General features: G+C 29.0%; 4 protein-coding genes across 10 annotated transcripts in view; 1 reads left to right on the top strand and 3 right to left on the bottom strand.

Annotated features, from left to right (window-relative positions):
* LOC115034147 (formin-2-like) overlaps nucleotides 1–3,802 on the bottom strand; it is a 10,009-nt gene extending 6,207 nt beyond the window's left edge. The window contains exon 1 of the mRNA XM_029489949.1: nucleotides 3,707–3,802. Coding sequence (XP_029345809.1) covers nucleotides 3,707–3,802 — 96 coding nt within the window. The remainder of the gene's footprint in view (nucleotides 1–3,706) is intronic.
* An 863-nt stretch (nucleotides 3,803–4,665) lies between these two features.
* Nucleotides 4,666–12,143, top strand: LOC100159638 (palmitoyltransferase ZDHHC15). 7 transcript variants are annotated; one of them, XM_029490396.1, is made up of 9 exons: nucleotides 4,666–5,215; nucleotides 5,320–5,441; nucleotides 5,504–5,648; nucleotides 5,725–5,978; nucleotides 8,338–8,467; nucleotides 9,212–9,338; nucleotides 11,683–11,777; nucleotides 11,861–11,906; nucleotides 11,972–12,143. In XM_029490396.1, exons 1-9 carry the CDS (start codon nucleotides 5,086–5,088, stop codon nucleotides 12,033–12,035), a joined length of 1,113 nt encoding a protein of 370 aa, XP_029346256.1. In that variant the 5' UTR covers nucleotides 4,666–5,085; the 3' UTR covers nucleotides 12,036–12,143. The 7 variants fall into 7 exon arrangements, with proteins under 7 accessions (XP_029346256.1, XP_029346257.1, XP_008183297.1 ...); XM_029490397.1 differs by having other exon boundaries at nucleotides 4,668–5,215; nucleotides 5,740–5,978; XM_008185075.3 differs by having other exon boundaries at nucleotides 4,669–5,215; nucleotides 5,525–5,648.
* Nucleotides 11,775–13,362, bottom strand: LOC103309503 (V-type proton ATPase subunit E). The gene is made up of 4 exons (XM_008185078.3): nucleotides 13,259–13,362; nucleotides 12,761–12,936; nucleotides 12,527–12,698; nucleotides 11,775–12,452 (listed from the first exon to the last, which is right to left on the bottom strand). Exons 1-4 carry the CDS (start codon nucleotides 13,283–13,285, stop codon nucleotides 12,144–12,146), a joined length of 684 nt encoding a protein of 227 aa, XP_008183300.1. The 5' UTR covers nucleotides 13,286–13,362; the 3' UTR covers nucleotides 11,775–12,143.
* An 88-nt stretch (nucleotides 13,363–13,450) lies between these two features.
* Nucleotides 13,451–17,714, bottom strand: LOC100166388 (retinol dehydrogenase 12-like). The gene is given in 6 exon segments (NM_001246181.2): nucleotides 13,451–13,696; nucleotides 13,767–13,974; nucleotides 14,294–14,413; nucleotides 14,479–14,637; nucleotides 15,293–15,493; nucleotides 17,449–17,714. Coding segments are annotated over 6 exon segments (954 nt in total). The 5' UTR covers nucleotides 17,561–17,714; the 3' UTR covers nucleotides 13,451–13,542.
* Nucleotides 17,715–21,162: the final 3,448 nt, after the last annotated feature.

Raw genomic sequence — 21,162 nt, 5'->3', positions numbered from 1 at the left:
TATATCTATGATAGTACCACGGTTTTTTGTTGATGTATAACGCGTTATAAGTACCTAATAGATATTATGATATGATTAATTTGGAATTTATTATAGGTACCTATTATAGGTCAATTTTTTTTTTTAATACCATAGATAAGTATATATATGTCTAATACATAGACTGATATACCGTCTCCGTTCAGAATCGTTTTTCTTATACAGTGATATTATATCATTGAATTCAAATTTAATACCATCCATTATACAGTGACCCACTTGTAACCTACTGTACGGCAGAGCGACATCCACTTACCCACCTTTTTTGAACTTTAAATGCTTATAAAAAAAAACTGTGACTAACGATTTTTAATATTTTTCATCTGCCTTTGAAACAATATACTAGGAGCCTTCTATTAAATTTTTAAGCTTTTTTATCCAACAAATAAAATTTTATTGATATTTTTAGAAAAAAAACTTAAAAAAAATGTAAAATGAAAATGTCCGTAAAGAGCTCAAAATAAATCAAAATATTTTGAAAATGTTATGGTGTATAGAAGATGCTAAGATAAACATTCAGTCAAAATTTCATGTATCTACGGTCATAAAGTTACACCAAAAACCAAAATCGATTTTCTCGAAAATACTTCCAAATTTAAATACTAAAATATTATGAATTTATAACGATAAGTCTAGAGTCTAGACCGTGGCTTAATAAAATAACCATGTACGCATGCCCAGGCCTGGATTAGGCCGGCGAGCTACCGCAATAACCGCGGTGGGCGCAAGATTATTTATTATGATACAAGGGCCAGATTGGGCCTAAAATATCTAGCTAATATTAAAACTTTTTTTAAACATAAATAATTAATATAATACAACATGAAAAACTGTTCAGATCAATGTCGATTTTTGAACCTTCATGGTTTAAAAATATTAAAAATTAAGATCATCTTCAAATTTCCCAACAGTTAATATAGTTACCTGGTCGGTATTTTCAAAAAATTGATGAAGACATCATAGTTGGCTCTTTGGTTGATAAAATTATTGATTTTGCTAGAAAATGGTCGAGGATCAACAGTTACTATCAAGCATAAGTACTTATCATTAACCAAGAGGCTAACGAAAGAAAAAAATATAGAACCTGATCCCAAAGAAGGCGGAGACTTGATAAAAAAATTTGAAGCTCAAAATAAGAATGCTTGTCAAATACTGATAATTACAGTGTATCGTTTAATAATTGTTATACCGCTATATTCGCTATGAAATTATATTATACTACCCACTTAATTTCATTCTACTAATAATATAATATTAATTCAATGAACTCTATCGCTAAGAATCACTAGAAAGCATTTATTTTTTGATATCTAGCTGGTGACTAGATTTTAAAAAAGTTACCTATTACATATAAAAACATGAACCATGGGTTCTTTCAAACGAATGTGCCATATGTACTGACACATAATGTACAAATACGAATCACTAAGCAGCCGTTATATGCACTTACCTATAAATATTAATAATATTTTGATGTCATTACTTGAAGAAGAGTAAACATAAAGAAACATATAAATCAATAATAAATTGAATAGTACCTACCTATAAATAATAAATGATAGTAAAAAATGGCACGAATAATTTATTGAACTGCTGTTTTTTCCGAAGTTCTCTTTTTTACATCACATTTGGCCATTTGGGAATAAGTGGTGGCAACGCAACTAGGTATAATCATAAAACATTTAATTTGTCATGGGTATAATTAGTAATGTAAATTTTCATGAACATTTTTTTTGGTGAAAATGTTCGTGAAAATTTATAATTTATCTGTTTTATCATATTAATTTCTTATCAAAAAAATCTTTTGATATTATATAGTTGTAGTATATTTAACCTTTATAATTATATTTTAAAATATGTACTTTTATTACCTACTATTTACCTATTTTAATATAATTTTGTTATTATTCTAATGAACATAATATAGTAAATTCAAAATACAAATCATTAAATATATATAATATACTTATATCAATATATAATATTTAACTTGGTTATAAAATATGTGCATTTTTATTTTTTATTAAAAATGTTTTATTTTTACTTCAGTATAAATTATGAATGTATAATCGTTTTGTTACAATTATTGATTTTTCAATTTTTAACGGATTTAATTTATTGTTTAATTCACTTTCTCAATTTTACTCAAATTATATATTTTTTTATTATAAGTTTTTTGTTTGATTCTGACGTTATACTTGGGCCAATGTAAATAAAAATGAAACAGTAATTTTATAAAGTGTTATAATACTTTATTTAAAATTAAAAATTAATTAATTTAAGAAAAGTACAAAAAAAAAATAAATTTTCAAAATTTTCAAGTTTTCAAAGAAATTTGAAAATTTTCAGAAATTTTCTATGAAAAAAAAATTTTCAAGCTTACATCTCTAGGTATAATACTAACTATGTCCTATAGTAGGTGGTACCAAACGTTGACTTGAGGTAAAAAGTAAAAACAAATTTAGTTCTTTAATCTTTTATTGCTTGTATTTTCCTTATTGTGTAATGTATTTTTTTTGTAGTAGGTTAGGTCGGATACGGATACCTACCTATTTAAATTACTACTTAATCTTAATACTTATCAACCAGATTCTCGACTTAATTTGGTCGTCTGCAAAATATGTGCATGGATTCGAGTTCGCCATTTTTTGTGAATCCAACTACAGTTGGGAATTTATGGATTTAAGGGGCCTGCGCGCGACCTGTTTTTTTGCTCCAAAACATGCCTTACAGGAAAAACTCTCACGCCTCGTAGAGTGATCAGATGTTGATGATTTTTTTTTGTTAGGAAGAGGAAAACTTTTTACAGGGCGCATTGAACTTTGATTTACAATATTCTATTTACGAGTTCTATAATAAGCTTTTGAATTTTACACATTTTTACATGTTTTTAATTCTTAATTCTTTTTTGTTTTTAGCATTGTAATCAAAAATCGAAGTTCAATCCGCCCTGTAAAAAATTTTCCTCTTTCTAACAAAAAAAAAATTATTGAAATCCGACAATTCTATAAAACTTGAGAGTTATTCCCGTAAAGTAATTTTTTTCGATAAAATACACCCTATAAACCACCCCTAAATAGTTATCGGGTAGTAGATTAGTGGAGAAGTCTTATAATTGAGGTAGCAACTAAAATATAAAATTGAATTTTCAAATTTTATAGAATTGTGGAAAATTTGAAAAACTGGCACCGCTACCCTTAAAAAAAAAAAATAGTACTGTATACGTTTAATAAAGTATATACCTAGGTACATATTTTGAATATAGGTAATACGTTATAATACTCAAACAATATTATACATGGATAAATATAATAGGTACAATAAATATATTGCAACAATAAAATATAGATACAGGCGTAATCATCATAACAAAAACAAGTACCTACCTAAATATTGTATAATATTATAATAACTTTATTACAACAATAATATAACAATAATTAAATATAAAAACAAAATAACTGTTAATTATATATTTATATTGGAGCGCATGCATTTCAAAATATAAAAAAAAAATTAAATATGTACCTATATATAAAATGTACCTATATTATATAGGTTAGTTTATTATCTGTATATATAAGAATCTAACTTGATTGAATTATAAAAATATAATTTCTTCCGGAGGAAGGTCGGGCAGCTAGTATTTAATATAATTCAATAATACTTTCACATAACTTTGGTTTTCAATCATAACCCATTTAATTTGGTAATAACTAATAAATCCATAACGTGAATGATGATAGTCGATAGAAGCCGTCATGCCGATATGATAATCGTATATTTCGGGTAAAATAAAAGAATCTACTATTATGTGTAGACAAATTATAAATATTGATTCAGGGGGAAATGTCTCAGTCCAGGGGGGGGGAAACGTCCAAATACCACCTATTATAATGTATAGCCTACAGCCTATAAGTACACGACTATATAGTTAAAATGTGAAATTATGGTATACCTACTTATATGCCTATTTAAATTAAAACTCCTACTTACAAAGTTACAACTTACATACGACATACCTACCTACCTTATACTGGCAACTACAGTCTACAATGCCACACGATATTTTTAAAATTAAGGTATATTTAATATTTATATGGATACCTATTATTACATAATACTTCTGTCATATATATATTATATAATAAATAAATCCCAATCCCGAAATCCAAATGGTCTCATTATGGCATTATAGAAGTCTATTAATTATAACGGCTAAATTAAACCATATTAAATTTGGTGGTAAATTTAAATCGGTGAATCAGAATAGTTCCGATTGCGTGACGAGTACTACCGTAGCAAGGCGTCCTATATGACTTATACCAAGTAGCAACTAGCAACCATTGAACTATATAATAACTATTATTATAATATAGTTCAATGGACAATGGTAGCAAGTAGCCACTAGCAACTATAATTATAATTTACATGACAAATTATATAATATTTTGTCATGATAATACAATTCACAAGTACTTTTTTTTTATAGCAATTTATGTGGGTACTTTCATAGACAGTTTGGTAACATAATTGATTATATATTCAATGGTAACACTGGTTTTCCGTATTTAAGATAACACAATCGCTTGGAGCTCACTGGCCGCGGCTGTCTGCCTGCCTTCCCACGTCTGCCCACTGCCTCACTCATTCTTAGAGAAGATAATAACTAATAACTATAACACTACACTCACTCGAGTACTTAGAATGTGAGGACTTTACTTCGTTTCTCTCTTATTACTAATATATTATTTTCATTTTATAGTAATTGTTATACTATTTAGTCAGTGCCACACTACTCACACTTACATTTCTTACAGAGGACAGTACTTAGGACTATAGTGTACGCCTAGCACCAATAGACTAATTATTATTGCAGTGAAAAAAGGCAATTCGATTGACTTAGTCGTATGATATAATAACAATTTGTGGTTACATACCATCGTCGTCCAATACAATGCTGGTCAATAAATGGCATTGTAAAGTATAACGATCGAACCGTGGAAATCAAGAATAAATGGTGCTTACGGCCAATCGGAATCAACAATGGAAGCACCGTCATCGAAAAAATTATGCTGCACCGTTTGCGTCCACACAGTCAAGAGCATCCCGGTGATATTTATTTTGTGCATACTCGCGTGGTCGTATTACGCGTACGTCTATCACCTGTGCCTCAGTAAGTTATTGTTCAGACAGGAATTATGTTAGTAATAATAATGCCTGTGTGCCGATTCAAGCAACAAATATTCGATCATTATGCCTATTGTGTCTTGTCTTTAGGTCGAGTCACGTCCGTTGAACTGTCGGTGCCGTATCTGCTAGTGTACCACATAATACTAGTGTTGTTCCTATGGTCGTACTTCAAAACGATTTTCACAGAGCCAAGCGGCGCGCCACCTAATGTATTGACAGATAATTTGTCGTTACTAATAGTGACATGTTTTATCGTTTTATTAACACACAGTGCCTATTTATTTTATTACAGTTCAGATTACCTGAAGAAGTATTTGAAGAGTTCAATAGGAATCCTATAGACTTGAGCAGGCAAAGCGCTATTTTACGTGATTTTGCTGAAAACTTGCCTATCATGACGTTCACAAATACCAATGGTAATACAGTCAATTTTTATTTTGATAATGTACCTGTTCAGTGTACTGTAGATTATGTATAACTCAAGGATTGTAGAACATTTTTTTTCAGATATTCGGTTCTGTGATAAATGTAAAATAGTCAAGCCAGACAGATCACACCATTGCAGTGTGTGTCGTAAATGTGTGTTAAAAATGGATCACCATTGTCCATGGGTGAATAATTGTGTCTCATATTCCAACTACAAGTATTTTATATTATTTTTGGCCTACGGTCTTTTAATGTGCATTTTTGTGGCTGCTACAACAATTGAATATGTTATCAAGTTCTGGGATATTACTACAGATATGGTAATATTTTAATATTGTATTTTTAGGGTCTATTTACATTTTTGATTAGTAGAAAATAAATAACTAAAACCATATTTTAAATAAATAATGGTAATTCATTGTTGGTAATATTGATTCTTACAAGTTACAAGGGTAACGAATAATTTTAATTATTTAACAGTAATAAATAATAATGTTCAGTAAAATGTTATTAATCATTAAATAAATATTGACTTTTTTTGAAGTAAAACTTCTTTCTTGAGGTGTGGGTGGAAAAAAAATCATAACGAAAAATGAAATGACACGTTTGTTTATTTATTTATATATGAACATAGTAACCATTAATAAACAAAAATGTCTATCGTAAATTACATATTTTTTTATTTTATTGAATTTCTCACTCTCTCCTTAATTCACTTGTAATTTTATGGACCCAATTACTTATGAAAGAAGTCTTACTTCCCCAGAGTGTAATGGTGGGCTGACACACTCACTTTTTTTTTGTTATTTTGGCTATCAAAGGTATTTTAATTTGAAAACTATTTAATAATTATATAATGATGTTCAATATTTTAATTTTTCTATTGACACCTGAAACATTTAATATCTAAGTAATAACTATCAATGATTTTAAATATAAATTAATAAAAAATGTTATCAGAATGAGGTATATTACATTATTTTAATATAAGTACACGAGTACAGGGTGATTAACCAAATATGCTCACCTGCATTTTTTTTTTTACTTTCAAGGAGTTCATAACACTAACAATTTTTTTTGTTTAATAAATTATTATTGTAGTCAAAATAATGAAAAATCCATAAGTAAAAATCTGAAGTTTAAAAAATAAATATTCAACGAGATAATGAGAGCTGATAGTCATGTGACTTCATACAGTCAGTATGTGTACAGCCACCTGTGTTATACGTGTACAAATTGTATGATTTGCACAATTATTTCATTATCTTACGATAGTATTTTAGAATTTTTATAAGTATTATGTTAATTTATGTATTTAGGACAATAGTACAATTTTAAATTTGATATTTTACCTTGTTATTGTATACCCAATATAAATTTATTTAACTATAACTAACTTAAAACTATCACATACTAATGAAAAAACTAGAAAGTCAAAATTATAAGCATCATAAGACATCAGTGTCTTAAACACGTCACTTAAATACACTTCAGATTACATAAAAAATAACTCTTAACTTCTAAGGCAGGGTTTCTCAACCTTTTTAATGTCACAACCCCCAAAATTGGTGAAAAACAAAATCAGTCACCTCATGACCTTTATTTTCTTTTAAGCAAAGTAGTTATTTATAAATGGTTGTAAATAATATGACACTGAAAGAATTACTTATTCTAGTTAGAATACAATTTATTGAGTTGGACTTTGTGACTTTTGCATAAATTACATGTGTATTTTACATGTATGTAATTGGTGACCTGGTAAAACCTAAGTTTATAAAATTCAATTAAATTCCCTACTATCAGCGTTTAATTATTTCGGACCAATGCAATCCCTAGGTTTGGGATAGATCCTAGAAGGCTGTTGTTATATCTAAGAAACAAAATTTTCTCCACATAAGAAAGAGAACTTTGACTGTGAAATATTGTTTTTATTTTTTTGATATTGGAACTAAAAAAAAGATATTCTAGTTTCAAAAACACCAAAAGTAATGGATTTTTGAACAATAAGAACTTTTTTTTATATAAGTGATCAAATAAATAAAAACAATATTTCATATATAATGTTTTCAATTAATATATTATTTATCAATTCGAGGTCTTAACTATCACTACAGCCTGAGTGGTTTTATCTCGCGCAAAACAGTTTTTTGCTATGTTGTACATATGTAAGACAGAGAAAACATACACATGAAAGTGTAACATCTTCTTAATCGTGCATTTATTTAAATTCTGATATTAGAAATGTATGTATAGGTACTAAAAGACTATGTTTAGAAACTTAGAATTTGTTATGCCTTTGAGAGTCATGCGGGGATACACACTAAGTTTGTAAAATGTATGTACTTAGGATAATACTCATTAGGAATGGCTTTAAATAAAATTATTGTTTTATGGAACTCAGACATTAATCTTTCAATTTTTTTATTTATAATATATATATATATGTACTATCAACATTTGCCAAACAATTTTGTATCGCTACTCATTAAATGGTATAATAATCCATGTGTGAAAATGTGGTTTTTATTATTTGTACTTAAAATGAATAAATACATAATTATGGGCTAAAAGTTAGGGGAGCATGCATCTTTTATAATATGATATATGAAATAACAATTTTGAATATTAATTGGTCCACAAAAATTGTTAATAATTAATAATTATTATCTTTATTTTCAGCGAATTCAAGATGGATCATATAAAATACATATAATATTCTTATTTTTTATTGCTTCAATGTTTTCATTAAGCTTATTCTCACTGCTTGCATATCATATCTACCTGGTTTCAAAAAACAGAACAACTTTAGGTAATTAAAATTATATTAAAATCTTATAAATTATTATAAATATTAATCATTTATAAATAATAAATTAAATTTAGTGTATGGTCAATATGGTCAATATGGTCATTGTTCTTTTGTTGTTAATAGTGATTTTATACTATTTCAATATATGGACCATTTAAACTGCCTTAATAATATTAAGGTGAAGTTACATAAAAAATGTATTAATTTAATGGCCCCCTAAAATTTAATGAACCAATAATTGGACGCTAAATGCTTAAATATTGTTTATAAGACCATTACCATACTATTGGTTCATTAAATGTTTAGTGATTGTTTATGCAACCCGGCTAGAATAACGTTGTCTAGATTTTCATTGTATACAACTTAGGTTAATATTATAAGGCTATAGAAAATGTTATAGCTATATTAAGCTTAACTTTATTATTATTTATATCAAAAGCGTTTGGTTGATTTTTTTAATAAATAAGTTTGCTTACTCAAGTCATATTTTTACAAGCATTTGCATTCTTTTCAGTTTTATATACTACATTTAACTTGCAATTTGATTAACTGCTAACATAATAAATATTTAGTCATTTTATACATATAATGTTTTAAAAGTTTATTTAGTTCATATTTTAACTAATACAATTTTACCCAGTTAATAGTTTACGGCTCTTCTACTTTAAATTTAACCTATTTTAGGTCTTATTTATTATTTAAATATGTTATTAATTATTACATTTTTTTCTTTGTTTTTTTTAGAGTCTTTCCGTCCTCCTAAATTCTTGGAAGGTAGTGATAAAAATGGATTCAACTTAGGATGCTGCAGAAATATACGAGAAGTGTTTGGTAAAGAAGTTCTTCTGTGGCCTTTTCCTATAGACACACGGTGAGTAGTAAAAGGGTATTCAAAATTTAAATGCACTTACCAATTATGGAAACGTGTTAGTCATTGATAAAACAAATAAATATTATTCTCATTCATTACATATTATAAAACATATTCATCACATTTTACATTTTTTTTAATTATAACTACAGTGTACATAAATTATTAAAATTGGGCCAACAAACATTAAACATTAATTTTTAGTATATATTATTTATTTATTAATGATTGTAGAAGTAATTATTGTGATTATTAAATATAGTTTAATAGAATTTTTCACAAATTTAAGAAAATAATTTTTGGGTATTAAGTTTATTTAATATAGTACTGATAATTATTGTAATGCATACAAATAAAAAATAAACTAGGAAAATTTTCTTTGAATGAAATTTGAAGGTTTTGAAGTATGAATTTTGTGCAAAAGTTACATATTATTAAATTATTTTTAGAGTAATAAATTCATTTTTGAGGTATCAATTAAAAATTAAAAATTAATATTTTTCACATTAATAATTTACTTGGTGTTCTTGAAACCTTGCTGTCTGTATGCAACTACAGGAAAATGTTTAATTTCATTAAGAAACTTGCAATTTTAAAATGCTCATTACTTGTTAAAAATCAATGTATTAAAAAAGCCTATCTAGATTCCTAATATTCTTACTTTTAAATTTGATCTAATATTAAAAATAACTAAATATAAAATTTGCTATGTTGTGCGTTAGAAAAAGAGATTTAATACATTCAATAAGACAGTCTCTTCAAAATGTCAAGCTATAATAATATGTTATTAACTATTATTGAAGTTAGAGTGAAAAATGTAACTTTTTTTTAGGGTCATAGAATAACTGTTGATATGTGCATCTAGGGGGGGCTGTTGAACCTGGAGTTCAGGACGGGCCTATTGAAATGAATTAGAAATTTTCGAAATGTTGATTGAAATACTTATTTTATGTTTATAACATTTTATGATATACCTAAATGTAAATTATGATAAAAATTGTTTATGGAACACTAGCATCACTTGTAATGGGTTATATTTTATTGGACAATTTTTATAGGGCCCTCGAACAGCTTTATTACAGGGGCCCAAAATTTGATGTGGGGAGCCTGTGTGCATCTGAGTATGTTAAATAGCCCGGGTTCATTTATTATACCTGTATACTTAAAACTGTTGTAATAAATATTTATCATTTATAACCAATATGCCATGGCTGATGGCTGAATGCATAAGAAGTTGCCTATAAAATGTTCCTGAGAATCTAGTAGTCAGTTGACTCCTCAAATCTAAAATTTCTTAATATTTCATTTTGATTTTTTGATGTTAATCTAATGTTAAGAAATGTTTTTTATTTTGTAATTACAACTATTTTATTATTTTAAAAGTAAAACATTTTTTTAAAGTATTAAACTATGTTTTTATGAGTTGGTAAAGTGCATTTAATTATTATGAAATGGTTTTGAAAACGTATAGAAAGGCTATATTTCGATCAGTCGATTTTAATTTTTTTTTAATGTGTAGTTTAAATTATTTGCTATTTTATGGATCAATCATTTTGGTTGTTATACAATTTTATATTAACAGCCGTTCTTAGCGTAATCTTACCGATTTCCCATGTGAGTAGTGTAAATATATTCCCGGGAATACATCTTGATATTCGTAATACGTTGCCTGATTTTAATTTTTCTGTTTTAGTTTGGGGGATGGTGTAATTTATCCGTTGGCGAGCGACCTGAAGTCTAATGATAGTGTTAGGCAATCATCAAACAAGTCCAGGACACCATTTACCGTTTAGACAATTTTTATAAACCAAGACACAATTAGACACTTATTCTATGCACAATATAAAAATAAACAAGTATACATAAGGCTCAAATCAGTATTGTGTTGTGTTCTCTTTTATTGTTTATTTTAGTCTTATTAAGTAAAAAATGCAATATTCATATAGATTTATTATTAATTTTAATTTTATTGATGTTGTTAATCTATTAAGGTACATTATATTTTAATTTGTTTAATAAGGTGAGCAATTTTATATTTTTGACATTTTGTATATTTTTGGTAATGTTTGTTTACTCTACATGTTTTGAATCTGTACAAATAACACAGTATAAATTAATATCATGAGTTTTTTTTTATCTAACAAAATATACTAAAAAAAGTGTTGTTTTTACTTAATAATAATTTATAACAATTAGGTAAAATCTTTTGTTTGAACCATATAAATTTGGTATTATATTTATTATTTGAGATAGTATTAAAATGTTCTACAGCTTATTAACATTGGTAATTCAATTTTAATATTTCATCTAACTGCATGTATTAATACTAATGATTCTCCCACAGCCTTGGTGAAGGTGTATCATTTCCAATCAATAAAACTGTACCTGAAGCTCAAAGTCTATTATTCTCAGATGTGAACGACCAGAAAACATCAATTGGTATATTAATATATTTAATTTTGATTTAATTTTACAAGACTGAGTCACTGACAATCGAACACATTGTTGTTTTTATTTTTTAGATTTCGAACATTATGATACGTCATTGTTTACATCAATCTTAATAAGGTGAATTAGATTCAAAATTTATTTAAATCATTATATTTTTACTTGAAATTTTATCAATGTTTCAGTGATGATAACATGAGCTCGACAGATACAAACGCCCCTAAATATCAAGATCTTATTCAAATTTAGTATTAGAATTAAATATTTAATATTACTTAAAACCTTATTCCTGTGATATCATATCCTACTTTTACTCGTAAATATTGAATAATAATATAATAAGTTCTTATTTTGTAATTATGTATCTCTTAAGTAAGTTCTAGTGGGATTTGGTCCAAACAGTCCAGTGCATATTATTGGTATTGCTTGTTGGGTGAGATAGAGCAATCTCACTACAAGCGTATTTTCAACATGTACCCTTCGATCTTTGGACGTGACCACGACGCCTCCTATTTCTTGAGTCGGTAATTTAATACTTTTATCAATGTTTATTTTGACGTTTATTCCAGTGTTGGCTAAATAAATTTGTTTCAATTCGGGGATCATTAAGGTCACGTATTCCACATCGTCTGATACCAGTATTAAGCAAACTTCTTGTTCTACAACCTTGAAATGTATCAAAATTAGAGTGTTGATTTGTTGTTCAAACATCTATCATAGTACTATCACAATAATATTACTTGATACATTGCCTGTAGTATTAACTTTTTAAGAATTTCTCGATAGTAACGTAGTCTATGCTTACGCATTTTTAACAGTTCTTTGTTAACATCAGCCAACACGGATTTAATGTATTTGTCTCTGGTATTCAATATTTCCATCTTGGCACTGGTCATTTGTTCGGCAATCATTCTATGGCCCAAACCAAAAATAGCATTTTATTCAAAAAAGTACACTTTCTAATACCTACTCACGTCGCTGATGTCCTGTTAATAAGATTCGTCTTTTTGTTGTAAAACTGATTAATTTCCATTTTTCCCTTGAGTATCATCTCGTTCTTTTTCATATGATATTCATCTTCTGATTTAGATTCAATATTTTTTATAATGTCATCTGCTTCAAACTCTATGAACTTAACCATTCTATCCAACTAAAATTATATAAATTAGTTTATGCTATATGCAGTATGCACTTAGCCTACAATCTTGATAAAAGGCATTTCTATAGTTCCGTTTAGGAAATTTGTATGACTCTTGAGATAATCAAAACATATTATAGTAGTGGACATGCAATAGTGAATTATTTTTTTTCCACAAATACAATTGATATAGGTACGAGTTAAAAATAAATAACTTCATTTAAAAAGAATTATTTTTTTTTTTATGTCGATGCTATTGCATGTACGCAGTAATTTTCACCAGTCATCAGATCTAATAAAAAAACATTGTAAAAATATCGGGAGTGACACTTACTTGTTTGATTTTCTGTGATTCGTTCATGTTGTAATTTTATATAGGTAATAATAATATTTGATAAGAAAAGTTATTTTTTTTTGTTAGGTATTGAAGTGTTTCTGACTAAAAAAAACTACGTTAAATACTTTAATTAGTCAACACTGTTGTTGCTATAAACAACATCTGCACTAAATACTAATGTAAAACTACTGCGATTGGAATGAAAATTTATTTGTAAAATATAAAAACTATTTATATTGATTGAATACATTTTGTTTTAAATACACGTTAGCGTTCACGATTTAGGCGTTTTCCAATGGTTTGGGGAGCGTGTCTTCATTGCAGTTGAACATATCGTAGTCCTTTAAGCCGACCATTTCCACGCTTTTTTCCCAAAGTTTTTTCGCCAATTCCGGGTCTTTGGCTAATGCCGATGGTTCACTCACCTTGCAATCGCTAAAACGCGCATTTGACAGTATAATTAAAATTTATAAAATAAAACATAATATCTCCGAAAACGACATGCCTGTAATAAAGTCCGGTTTCCTCTCCGGCCTTTTCGTCTATCGAACAGTGCAAAGTGGTCTGAGCTCCTTGTTCCGGCGTCTTCACCCATGGAAAGAGAATAACGCGGCCCAACAGCCATAAGCCGGGGAAGTACACTTCGTCTATCGTTCTACCCAATTCGGTGCTCACGATTCCCGGATGTAGGCTATACACGTGAACTCCGGTCCCTTGATAGCATAATAAAAGTTGATTATTGTTTAATATTTTACATTTTTACTATACAGCCATTGTCTTGGTAAATGTATGTGTTTTTAAATAATTTGAAACATAAAAACATGTTTTGAAAAATAATCTGTTATACATTTTTAAAGATTTCACGCATGTAAAAATAATATTTTTATGAACACATTTATAATACATTTATCGATATTAACTATAAAATAATCGTATTTTACACGCATATTTGATGAAATTAATTATATTGTCGTCAGTTAAGTATGTTCGTTGGTGACTTGAACGCGCCTGATTCCGCGAGTACCTACGTACCTTCGAGTCTTCGCGTCAGTTCTTTCGAGAACAGCACATTAGCCAGTTTACTCTGGCTGTAAGCTGCCATAGCCGAGTAATTTCTGTCGAAGTTGATGTCTTCAAAATTGATTGAACCTCCTTAACAAAAATAATTATATTTTTTTTATTGGCGGACACAATGTTTGAGGTGTTTTTGAACTTACTCGTATGCGCCCTTGATGACACGTTAATGATGCGAGCGGGGTCCGAGTTTCGGATTCTTGGCAATAGGAGCGAAGTGAACAGAAAGTGCCCCAAGTGATTGACACCGAATTGGGTTTCGAAACCGTCCTGGGTTTTTCCTTTGGGACAAGCCATTACGCCTGCAATAAATAATATCCGTGTAACTAACTACCTTAGGTAGTCTACCTGCCTAGGGGGTCAAGTAATGTGATAGGGGGTCAAGTAATGTGATTGGGGGTCAAGTAATGTGATAAACGTGCGTCTCCCATGTAGTGGTGCATTACCAAAAAAAAAAAAAAAGGTAGTCTACCTGCCTACCTATTACTCTTGCACTAGAGATTCGAGTAGCATCTAAATACCACGATTTGCATAATTACCTATTACAGCAATACCCAATACCCGCTTTCCTCCTTAAAAAAAGAAAAGTAGAAAATGTATAATTGTATTTTACAAATAGTTCAAATTTACCAAAGTTAAAATAATATTAAATATAAATCACCATATTTAGGTTTCATTAGCCCTGCAAATACAATTAATAAAATTACCTAATTGAAAAAACGTGCCTCCCACCCCACGGCTAAACTCTTAATCCAAGCTTGCGCTCGGACTCTGTATAATTGTACAAGCGCCCCCGCAGGATAAAATCCCATCCGGGGCAAGATATAAAAATTACTTACAATCTAATAATAGCTATAGTGATATTGAATTAAATTACACACAGTTAAAACTTCACTTTGGCGGCCCCCATGCGGTCGCCTTTGTGTGGGTAGACTTGGGTAGGCGTTTATCACTAACCGGCGTTGTTCACGAGCAGGTGAATTTGTTTTTCCTTTTGTAAAATGTTTTTCGCGCAACGCTTGACCGACGCGAAAGACGCCAAATCCAACTCCTCTACGATCAGTTGTCCGAGGCCGTCGCTTTTTACTTCAGCCATGATTTCCGAAACAGCTTTTTCCGCTTTTCCGACGTCCCGACACGCCAATATGACCTTTGCACCTGAAATTTTGTATACTGCGATATAATAATTTATTTATTTGTTCATGTCTAATTATTGTTAATTAAAAAAATGTGTAATCGAACTTAGACAAAATACCTATACGTACTTACACGATTATTACCTATTCTTATCTGATTGTAATGTATTATATTATTTAGATTTGTTGGCCATACAGCGCTGGTACCTAAGTAGATACCTACTTATTATATACCTAGGTACTTGTACTTGTTAAACAATATGTATTTGAATTATTTATTATATTATTATAATGTACATTATTGGTGTTATTATTAGTTACTACTATACCTGTGATTGACTATTGTTTAGTACGGCGTAGTGGTAGTTCTAAATTTGGTCCCGGATTGTTTTACAGGGTATATCCGCATTGTTTCCGGTTACAATTTATTATTACTTAAATATTTTATAGCTTTTTAAAATTAATTGGTTAGAAATTACAATTTTAAATAAAATTATTGTAATCAAAACACAAATAAAATTAAAAATGTTCAGGTATACCTATTCAAAAGTGTTATATTATTTATATTTGTAATTTGTCTACTTAAAACTAATATCAATGTAAATATTGTTCATTATTTATTATATTATATTATATTATATTATATTATATTTATCTTGGACCTATTTGTTTTTTATTGTACACTAGCTGATCCCGTGCACTCCGTTGCGCGTAAAAAAATATAACTCTTAAAATATTGTGATTACTCATGCTTGTCCCTGATGTGCCCAAATGGGGACTAATAACAAATAAATACTAATTTCTACTAAATATTTCTCCTGTAACCAATAGCAACGATTAATAAACGAAAATTTCAATCGTAAATCTCATAATCCCCGTTTGAGCCCCTACCGGTGGCGTCCTGACACAAATATAATTGGCGATACGTTCTTCTTCTCGACGAAAAGAATGTATTGAAAAAAAAATAAATTGAATCGGTCTAATATCTCTTGAGAAAAATGGTCACGATTATGCCGCCACTTAATTTTATTATATTGTACATTTAAATTCATAAGTTTCATTAGTGTGTTTAATGTAGGTAAACAAATTAGGCTCATAAATTAAGGTTATAGAAACATAGTAAAAACCAATTTTTATATCGATTTGACGCTGACAAAAAAAAGCCATGCTACTTGAACGTATGACAAAAATTATATGATTAGTAAATATTAAATAATTTAAGAAATATACTCGTCAGCAAATTCCCAAAAATAATATTTTGAAAAAAATTATTAGGTACTTTCCAAATAATAAAAAAAATATTGATATTCTAAAAAATAAACTACTTGACTTGGATTAATGTTTTTACCCTCAAAATTGTTCTTATAATCAGATTCATAAATTGGCTATTTTGTTTTATCCAAAAAAATTTAAACCAAATTTAAAATAGTTTATTTTCAGTATTAAAAAATAAAAATACTTTTTACGTGAACGCAAGTGCCTACTTATAAATTATATACACTACTAGCTGTGTATTCCTCTTCTCCGGAGTTAAGGGTAGGTGTTTAGTTTTAGAAGATCGCAGCCCACAGGTGTAGCAGAGTACGAGCAGTAGTACGATTAATTTGAATTATAGGTATATGAATGAAATGTACTTATTATAAGTTTTAGTAATTAAATTAACCAGGAAAATAAGATTTTAAATTGTTGCAGTTTGCTATTGCTAATTGTTTCTACCTCACAGGTGAAACATAAACGATTGGTGAATCGTTGCAAAGGTATTTCTGCAAGTATAGATACCTATATGAATATGAATACTATATCGATGGTATACCGCTACAATTTGCACGGTTCTCGAAAAATGTCCACCAGTTGTTTCTCGCCCAGAAGGCCAAAAGTCAGAACCTACTCACCCACGATATGTCTGCGCTGGGCTATATATAGCACAATATTGTTATCTTATAAGTTAGATACAGGTAATAATATTATGAGACTCACCTAGTGCATAAAATTGTTTGGCTGTTACTTTGCCGATGCCCGTGTTCGCCCCTGTCACGATGGCGATCTTGCCGTCCAGTCTGGCCGAACTCGTGCATTTTCCGCTAAACATTTTTACGTTCGGAGCGAGATCGACGGTAAATTTTCACAAACCAATTTGAATTAGATAACAACAATATTATGGATAGGTTATAGTTGCATAAAATATGATAAACGTATCATATTACACACACGCATGGTGGTGCTCGAACAGTCGAACGGCGAATGTGTGTATGGGTGAGTAACCTACCGCATAACCATTATATAAAACTTTAATCTTCTCGTGCCCTTCATCGAAACATTCTACAACTCAACAGCTGAAACAATACTGATAGTAATAAAGCCGAACAATACAATGATAATACCAACAGGCGACAGCCATCACACCCGGCGTCATCGCCAGACATCGCTTATATTTTAAGTAATCAAATATATTATCTCATATTCTCATAACTCGTAACAATTAACATTACACAAGATCATAATAATTAAAAAGTGGGTTTTACACTATTACAGTGCCTGTATTCTGTTAGCTGTAATGTTGTATACGACATACGTCCTTATACGAATAAACGTAGGTACATACTATCAAACATTGAAAAACTAAAATAAAATAATATCTGAACTACTCTTATACATAATAATATAATATACTTTATTTGAACAAACTTCTGTTTCTATTTCAAAAATGAAAAAATCACTAATACCTACTAGCTAGGCCGCCGACCATAGATACAAGTAATAGGTAGTTTCTATTATAAATTGTACCATTAGCCATTTGGATGAATTAATTGTTTGATAGAAACTACGTGGACCTCACACGATTAACGTCGTTTACAAAATATAAAGACCCACGCATACGATGTAACACACCCTCGTGGCCTCGTGTAGGCATGTCTTACGATCGTACATCGTGGGGAATTTGGGTCCGGAAGATTCAATTTTATGTGGTTAGGTAAGAGGACGCTCTACACATTCATAAATAGTTTAATTTTAAATTATTAATCACTTAACAACTAGCAACGGTTTAAAATGTAAAAACAGAAACGATTTTACAATTACAAAAAACTCAAATAAACCTACCTAATTAATTTGTGTGATGCATTATTTTTTATAACAGCGTGTGTTAATTCAGATTGCTAGTGACAGAAACATTGGAAATCGAACGCATTGACCCCGTTAAGATTATTTAAATAAAAGAATAAATACAGTGGGGAACCAGCATGGTCGAATTCTGGGAAAGGAGTTTCTAAAAAGATACTACCAACTAATCAAAATAAAAAAGCTAGTTGAAAAATTATTGATACAAACAATTTTTTTAAACATATTATACATTATACATAATACTATATTATAGTGTATACAAATTACAAGTGTACAACTATGGTCTATATTATAGTCTCAGACTATGCAATTTTGCTTAAAAATATTAAATCGAATGGTGAATAGTAAAATAGTATTAATACAATAATACCGATAGATAGGTAGCTTTTCCTATTCTGTATAATATAAGATTTTATTATTGAAACTAAACATAGTATATAATAATTGTAATTTATTGTAAGTTTAATATCAATGGGTTTTATTTCATTTATCGCTTTAATAATTAATATATTAAAAGTAATTACCTACCTATAATGATATATTTTATAACTGCCCCCCTCCCCCCATGGATCAACTGAGCCAATACAAATTATTGGTTATTTTAATACGTCTATGACAATTATTAATTTAAGTACCTATACCATTCAACCATTGTCTTGTAAGAAATGTGTTATGCCTTATGTGGTAAAATAATGTCCTACGCAACTTTGCGTAATGTATTTATTTTCAAATGTTCAATGGGCATTGGTAAAGCGTGTGATTCTTTACTATATGGTGTGATCTATCGGGTTCGCCGTGATCTATTATTAATAGGTAACGTATAATATTGCCGTTTTAATTGAATGTTGGTACTTGGTACCGCTCAATAAAGAATCGGAATAATTTATTTATACATTTTTTGGAAGATATAAAAAAGTTTATATTTCATAAAATGCAATATTGTAACAATTATCATATTTTGAACATAATATAATAATTATATAATAATTATAAAAATGTAATTCAATTAAAAAAATAACAATATTTAATACACTAAAGTTGTTGGTCTCTACAAAACAAATGATACAATAAAATTAGTATTAGTCAAAATATATATTATACCTACATGATTCAAATTAATATTTGTAAAACAACTTTTTTCCAGTGGTCTCTGAGTATTTTGAATCTAATAAATGAGAACATAAAAAAATTAATTAGGTACCTTAGTACCTACCTATATCTACTTACATTAATACTAATACAATATACTAATAATTGTTAATAACATAATACTGATAATTAGCATTATTTATTTTAAGAACCAATATTTTTACTTACTAGTTTTGAATTTGATTTAGAAGCGTCGAATGGGTTTTTAGGAGCACCAAATGTTTTTGGTTTGTAATCATTGTCAAATGTTTTGCCACATTCCAAACACTCTAATTTAATTCGGCAAACGAAAATGTACATAAAAAAAAATATACATAATGGTAAAAAAGTCGGAACTAAAACGCAAAATGCAAAATTATATGAATAATAACTAAACAGTTTATTTCTAGTGGGTAGCTACAGAACACGATGTTACCACTAACCTCGATGAATAGTCGAATAGACGACAACTGATAAGTTATCAGTGATAACTATCGACTGCAAAAGTGCAACAAATTTCAAGAATAATAAAATAATATTTTATAATACCAAGAATAAGTCAATACATACGGACTACCGGTAACAGTTTTCATACTTACGTGTTATACAAACGCGCAATACACTGATAGTAGATAAACACATATATTTTTAGAATTCTGTGTAATCGAAGTGTCGACGTCGTCGTCTATAGTATAGTTTTATATAGTTTCGTATAGTTTTATCTTTCATAGAAATATAATATACACAAAATAAGTATTTTGAAAATAATAAAAATACAATTAAAATACTGACGATGCCAAATTGCCGACAACTTTTACCAAGTGTCAAATTTGCCGACTAAATATTGAAAAAATCTCGAGTGGGGGGGATAATATTATTAAAGAATACCTAGTATGTTGGTTGTTTTCCTGTTCCCAAAGTCGTTCCTTAGTTACAAAAAACCAATGTGTTAAAAATGGTTGACCGTGGTACGATTTTTTCAATAAAAATTATACAAAAAATGTTTGTCCCGGTTTTAGAAAAATAAAATTTGGCAACCCTTCGGCCATTATGGTCACAGATATAGTTGAGGAGGAGGGTGAAACCTCGGCCGTTACGCCTTAAGTCCGAAATGTGGCTAATGTGCACGTTGGTCATACTAATATTGGACAAAGAAGGTGGGTACTCGACATTTTAAATCATAGTTTCGTATATGAACCATTGATGGATGGATTAAGTAACATAATAATATGTCGAAAGTAGAACAGATACAATCGACTATGTATCTATCAACTGAAAACATTGGTGGATCCCTACCATAGGCGTGCATAACGTACAAAGATAAGATGGACTTCTAACTTACAATAATAATAATAGAATGATAAATCATATACTAATATACTAAATAATTCATCGTAGTGACTGTCATCAATATATACACAAATGTTTAATTGGTATTTTTTA

This window comes from Acyrthosiphon pisum, chromosome A2, assembly GCF_005508785.2.
Source record: "Acyrthosiphon pisum isolate AL4f chromosome A2, pea_aphid_22Mar2018_4r6ur, whole genome shotgun sequence".
Classification (NCBI taxonomy): Eukaryota; Metazoa; Arthropoda; class Insecta; order Hemiptera; family Aphididae; genus Acyrthosiphon; species Acyrthosiphon pisum.
The sequence above is the reverse complement of the archived record's forward strand: the minus strand, read 5'-3'. Positions and strand labels throughout refer to the sequence as shown.

Bases quoted from the DNA above. Each gene is read 5' to 3' on its own strand.
- LOC100159638 (XM_029490396.1), top strand. From the start codon at position 5,086: ATGGAAGCACCGTCATCGAAAAAATTATGCTGCACCGTTTGCGTCCAC. The intron at 8,468-9,211 runs GTAATTAAAATT...TGTTTTTTTTAG, and splicing joins AAAAAACAGAACAACTTTAG to AGTCTTTCCGTCCTCCTAAA. The intron at 9,339-11,682 runs GTGAGTAGTAAA...ATTCTCCCACAG, and splicing joins CCTTTTCCTATAGACACACG to CCTTGGTGAAGGTGTATCAT.
- LOC103309503 (XM_008185078.3), bottom strand. From the start codon at position 13,285: ATGAACGAATCACAGAAAATCAAACAA. The intron at 12,937-13,258 runs GTAAGTGTCACT...ATATAATTTTAG, and splicing joins AATCACAGAAAATCAAACAA to TTGGATAGAATGGTTAAGTT. The intron at 12,699-12,760 runs GTGAGTAGGTAT...TTTGGGCCATAG, and splicing joins ATTAACAGGACATCAGCGAC to AATGATTGCCGAACAAATGA.